Source organism: Nerophis lumbriciformis, linkage group LG01, assembly GCF_033978685.3.
Source record: "Nerophis lumbriciformis linkage group LG01, RoL_Nlum_v2.1, whole genome shotgun sequence".
NCBI classification, from domain to species: domain Eukaryota; kingdom Metazoa; phylum Chordata; class Actinopteri; order Syngnathiformes; family Syngnathidae; genus Nerophis; species Nerophis lumbriciformis.
In genome coordinates, this window is record NC_084548.2 from 16201501 (window position 1) to 16207500 (window position 6000).

The 6000-nt window shown below is 39.6% G+C and overlaps 1 protein-coding gene across 5 annotated transcripts in view; it reads left to right on the plus strand.

The window, feature by feature from the left end:
- ccdc30 (coiled-coil domain containing 30) overlaps window positions 1–6000 on the plus strand; it is a 17153-nt gene that overhangs the window by 9848 nt on the left and 1305 nt on the right. For 2 of the 5 annotated variants that reach the window (XM_061976111.2, XM_061976130.2), the window contains 13 exons: window positions 212–340; window positions 440–577; window positions 887–1065; window positions 2291–2534; window positions 2729–2833; window positions 2941–3111; window positions 3195–3404; window positions 3620–3777; window positions 3848–3992; window positions 4228–4349; window positions 5280–5421; window positions 5521–5657; window positions 5794–5911. In XM_061976111.2, the coding sequence (XP_061832095.1) occupies window positions 212–340; window positions 440–577; window positions 887–1065; window positions 2291–2534; window positions 2729–2833; window positions 2941–3111; window positions 3195–3404; window positions 3620–3777; window positions 3848–3992; window positions 4228–4349; window positions 5280–5421; window positions 5521–5657; window positions 5794–5911 (1998 nt within the window). Of the gene's footprint in view, window positions 1–211; window positions 341–439; window positions 578–886; window positions 1066–2290; window positions 2535–2728; window positions 2834–2940; window positions 3112–3194; window positions 3405–3619; window positions 3778–3847; window positions 3993–4207; window positions 4350–5279; window positions 5422–5520; window positions 5658–5793; window positions 5912–6000 lie in introns of those variants that run through there. The other 3 variants (XM_061976119.2, XR_012050348.1, XR_012050347.1) reach the window with 3 other exon arrangements.

A 6000-nucleotide genomic window follows, 5' to 3' on the forward strand; every position in this document is an offset into this window, starting at 1 on the left:
TGTAATACCGATTTTTTTGCAAACATGCAGTTTCACAAACGTTTTAATGGTGCTGCGGTTTGTCATCAAATTGCCTACTGAATAAAGTAAGAAAATGGTACAAAAAAAACATGTGATGCAACAATATGACATTGGATTATTATATAATTCAGAGTAGAAAGATTAATATCATGAAGTTAATTGCATCGTTTTCCTCTGTCAATGTATCAAGCACATACGAGAAAATGGCCCGGAGAGACTGGCTCTGCTGGAAGCTCGTCTGACTGAAGAGAGGAACTGGAGAAAACAGCTAGAGTTGGACTTAAGTGCTGCACAGGCTGCCCTAAAAAAAGACAAGGAGGTATTATACAGAACATTAATGCATTGGAAGAATTCAAAACATCTACAACAGTGAGCTATTAGTAAGCTTTTTGAAATGTTCTTTACTATTTCACCCAAGGCTTTACAGATTGGTGAGAGAGAGCTGAAGAAGCTGAGACTTGAGGTTAACAGTCTCCAGACTGAATGCCAGCAAGGGAAAACCCTCATCAAGAGTCTTAGCCAAGTCAAGGGAGAAAAGGCATTTCTGGAGGAGAAGGTTTGCAAGCTTCAAGTCTGCGTACACTAGAAATGTCCTAGTATTGTTATTTTTAACCGTGAACTGGAGTGGAACATTCTCAACGTTGCCAAACAAAACCACCCGCCTTACTTGATTACTGTTTTTTTTTAGAAGGAACAAGAAACACAGCACAATATATTTTTGAGTTTTCATTTTATGAACTTATTTATTAAACTGCCAAAATTCCCAAAGTAAATAAATGATCAAAACTGATAGTAAATGTAAGAAAGGAAAGTATTTCAAATTAGACCATGTTGATTCACAGCTTTGCATACAAATATATTTCAGTTAGCCCAGATGGAGCGTGCCCACCGGCGACACCAGAGTGAGATGGAACGCCACAAGGACAGTAACCAAACCCAAAATGACCTGCAGGAATACCGAGTACAGGTTGACCAACTTCAGGAGCAGACTGACCGACGAACCAAAGAACTTAACAGCCTTCAAACAGAACACAAAAAACTCAGGTTTATGATTTTTTTTGTAGGTGTGGTTCACATTTCATTAAATTTCAGTTAGTTGCCCTTTTATTCCACTTTTTATTTGGGTAGTGTTTTTAAAATGTTTTAAAAATCAGCTGCGGGCCGCACTTTGGACACCATTGTTCTCGAGTTTTCTCATAAAAATGTGTGACGTCAACACTTCAGGGTCGTATAATGACAAATTCAAGGATTCGGATTTTGATAACCCTTAGGGCTTGGCTAAATGTTGGTGACTGTTAAAGGTCCCGGGGACCCTAAAGGGTCTCAGTTATTCAAGTGATAAAAATAAGTCATGGATTATTTTTTTTAACTTTTCAAATTCAAATTTATAGATAAACTTCAGAAATATCCGTTGCCATAAAAAAAAAGTAAAATATGTTTTATGTCTTTTATTTCTGAAGAAAACCCTGTTTTTTATGGCAAAAACACAAAATATGCTATATATTCCCCATAACATTTCACTTCAAGTCATTGGAGCCTTAAATAGGTAAATAATTAATTACAACATAGCTTATTATTTATGAACAATAAAAAAAAAAATTAAAATAAGTCATTTTTAAATGTAAATTATTTTGACTTTCAACGCTTACTCTCTAGATCAAATTCAGATCTATCCGTCGATTATTAGTTTGTATTATTTTTTTTAGCAATGACTGTCAATATTGCAACATTTTCTCATTACATTTCAGTTGTTTGCCCTTTTATTCCACTTTTTATTTGGGTAGTATTTTTAAAAATGTTTTAAAAATCAGCTGCGGGCCGCACTTTGGACACCACTGTTCTCCAGTTTTCTCATACAAATGTGTGAGGTCAACACTTCAGTATAATGACAAATCTAAGGATTCGGCGGCCATTTGGATATTTGCCAATACAACATATATTGTAAACCTTAGGGCTTGGCTACATTTTGTTGACTGTTTAGGGTCCCCGGGTCCTTTAAGGATCTCAGTTATTAAAGTCATGGATTATTTTTTTTTAACTTTTCACGTTTAAATTTATATATCAACTTCAGAAATATCCATTGCCATAAAAAAATGTTTAATGCCTCTTTATTTCAGAAGAAATAAAAGCTTTTTTATGGCAAATATACAAAATATGCAATATCTTCCCCATAATTGGAGCAATGGCAATAGGAAAGAAATGATTGACCACCAGGTAGAACGATGCGAACAAGTTTTCTTGTCTGGCTTCCACATATTTGCTTTTCCAGGGATGAGATGGTCTCTGAGCGGCTGCTGACGGCTGAGCTGCAGGCCAAGCTGAGTGACAACGTCCAGAAGAAACTGGCAGCCGAAGGGGAAAAAGAGAAACTGGAGCTTAAGTTGCAACACCTTAAGGAGCAACTTCAGCAGCAGCAGGATCAACTCTCTTTGAATGATGAAGCACTTAGCAGAAACTTGAAGTCTGCACACTTGGAGTTAACTTTTGGTCCAGTGGAGAAGACCAAAGATCAGGTAACTGTATTGAATTTCCTCCAGTGGAGTTATGCCCAACCAATTCATTTTAATTTGATGTGTAGACTTAAATAATTAACATACTGGTATTAATTCCTATAGCTACAGTATAATGAAGACAGAAGTTTTGGCTCTACTACATTGCACAGGTGTTCTAATGGGGGTGGCCTTACTTGTTGTTGTGTTTTGTAAAGCAGGAGAATCACTTACAGACCAAACAAGTGGAGGTGCAGCAACTGGCCTCTCAGCACCAAGTGGCTTGGCAGGCCCAAATCATTGAAGCACAGGCACACATCAAGGTAAAATTGGCTGATAATTAACAGTAGAATCACAAGACAATAACTGATGACATTTATACACTAAAATATTCCTATTCAGTCCAAAAGTGTCTTGATTCTCTTTTTAGTCCCTGGACTTAGTGCTGAGTCAGAAGGCAGAGGAGGCTAAACAGATGAAGCAGGACTTGCAGAGGGTGCAAAGTCTCTTTACCTCGGCAGAGCGAGAGCTACGCTACGAAAAGGAGAAAAACATGGACCTGAAGAGGCACAACACCCTGCTAGACAATGAAAAACTCAAGGTTGTTTTCTTTTTAATGTTACGAGAGGCACATTGTTGTAACACAAAACATAATTTAAATATATTCCCACGGGCTTCCTTTAGCTTTCTGCAGAGCTGAACCAGGTCCAGACCAAGCTCGCCCAAATGGAAAAGAGTTTTCACACTCAGACGGCTGATTTGGAACGCCAACAGCAAAGAATCAGGGAACTAGAGCTGGAACTGGCACGCAACTCTGCCAGCCGCAACGCCACCTCTAGTTTGCAAGAGGAGCTGCAGGTTGAGAGAGCACGGGTCATTGCGGCTGACAAGAAGGTCAGTGTGGAAGATCTCGAGCATTGGCATTGCATTAAATCAACAAATAAAATCTCGTTGGTAATTGTGCTCGTAAGATTTTGTAACATTTTGGTGCCTTTCACCCAGAAGAAGTTATCAACCAATAAGCTGTTTTTTTGTGGTGGTGTTAATACTGCCAGGTAGAATAGGAGTTATGCAAGTTGGTTTTAATTTGGGTGTGACTATGACCACAGGTGGTAGAACTGCAGCAACAGCTCAAGACGATCCAGCACCAGCTGCGCATGGAGGAAGCCCGGGCCAGCGAGAGCAGCCGCCTGGAGCGGGACAGCAGGGATCTATCTGACACCTTGTCATCCTTCAGAGCGCAACAGCAGGAGGACCACATCAACAGGTAACAAAGTGCTGTAATTAACCATTGCTCAGTTTTAACACATCCTGTCTTGCCTTAACCATAAATCCAGGAAGCTCTTAGAGCAGCGCGAGGAGGAGCTCCAGCACCAAGTACGTTCCCTGAGGTTGAAGGAGGTGACGCTCACCAGGACCAATGCTGAGCTCAGCCACCGAGCACAGCAGCTAGAGTCCGAACTAAACAAGGCTCGAGAGGAGGTATATATCATATTTCATTACCCTACTTTGTAAAGAGCCTCTGAACTTCAGTGGTTCTGCTGTTGAGCAACTTAGATTTTGTCCTAAACTTCCAGCCTCCCAGTCTGTATTTAAGTACGGTATTTCCTGTATGTGTTCTTAAAACATTACTATTTTAAAATAATTTTATTCAGAATTTACACAAATTAAAGCAACATTAACTTATGTTCACGCAGAATGTAAATTTGTCGTCAAGGTAAAAGATAGCCAAGCCTCTTGCCGTAGACTGAAAGACGATCTGATGGCCTCTCAGCTTGAGTGTGACAGAATGCAGGGAGAGCTAAAGCAGGTTTTTCTACAACTGAACATTAACATCAGGTGAGACACACTAACAACATGCATAGTAGTACCTCAACTTACAAATTAATTGGTTCTGTGACAGAGAGCTTCTTAACTCATAACACTTGTATCTCAAATCAACGTCTTCCATTGCAATTAATTGAAATCAATTTGGAAATCAAAGTGGTGCTTGCCCCCCCCCCAAAAAAAAACCCCAGCTTTCCTCTAACTTGTAACATTACTGTTTTAAAAAAATGTTTTTAACTTTCAGATAAGCAATATTGTATAAAAAATAATACAATCAATGTACTACTAACAACTACAGTAGTTTTAGGAAGTAATGTAACAATATTGTACAGCATTTAACTTGGAGAGCGGATTTCTACAGTATCTCCTTCCAGCTGCTTCTCCGTCAAACACGCCATCAGGAGCTTTTCCATATTTTTCATGGATAAATGTCCGCAGTTAAGACATTATTGGCTGACGTTACTCATTCTGCATCAGTATAGTGCAGATTAGCTGTGATACGCTTCAAAAAAGCTCTGACATGTTTTTGATGATACATTTTTTCAGTTGAATGAATTTAATCCACTTCTTCTTCACAGCACTGTCTTGATTCACACTTGCTTTCTTTCTTTCCATGGTGGGAAAAACTTAGTTATGTCAATCTCTAGCTATAAATTAATGCTAGCAAATAGGACCAGATGTTTTGGTTGGATCTTCGGGGTTCACTGTGATATTTGCTACGCCAACTAATGCTGGGGATGCTTGTAACTCAAATTTCTGTTTGTATAGCACAACAATTAGCTGGGAGAGAGCCCTTAGCTCAAAACATTATGTTGAGGTACCACTGTATTATGTTCTCATTACAACAGAATACAATTTTGCTCTGCGGCAAAAGACCAGTGTAAGAATAAATAAATGGATGGCGATGCAGCCTTTTAAGAGCTGCTCTGCAATTCCCATCAGAAAGTACAATGAAAAACAGAGTCGGCACAAAACCAAGCTACATCAGGCCAGGCAGGTCTTCCTGAAAGCTACTGCACAGAGGGACAACACCATCCAGAAACTAGAGAACGAGTTGACTCTGGCTGCCAGCTTCTCACACAAGGTCAGACATAATGCCTGCCAGATGCCAAACTCTTGTTGCAAACTTGGATGCTTGTGTCACCAATTAAATGTGTTTTTTGAAAATATCCTTACCCTGCAGGCAAAAGAGAGCATTCATAATGTAATGGAGGAAAATGAGAAGCTTCTGGAGGAGAGGAGGGTGCTGTTGCTTAAGATAAGCGAGGCGGAGGAAATGGGCAGCAATGGCATGAGGGCTGCATCCATCATTCAGCACAGGTACCTACTGTACATTGAAACAGCTTCATTTATCTCAGCCAAGAAATTAACTATTATTTTAGCCTTTTATTGGATTTTATTTTAATTGATTTCACTCTTTTGGAAAATAAATCGTGTGTGTTTGTGTATCGCCAAGGGTCTGTGTCTTAGAAGCAGAAAACAGGCGACTACAGGATCAAACCCTCAAGCTGTCCAATCAGGTCAGTTCCTTGGAGCGTGCCCTGAGGAACGCCCAGTCCTTCAACAGCAATGAGGTAAAACACTCACCCACATATTCATACCTAGCCACACACACCGTTCATACCTCCTCCTGAATTAGTTATTTAAAGTGCTGGTGACATGT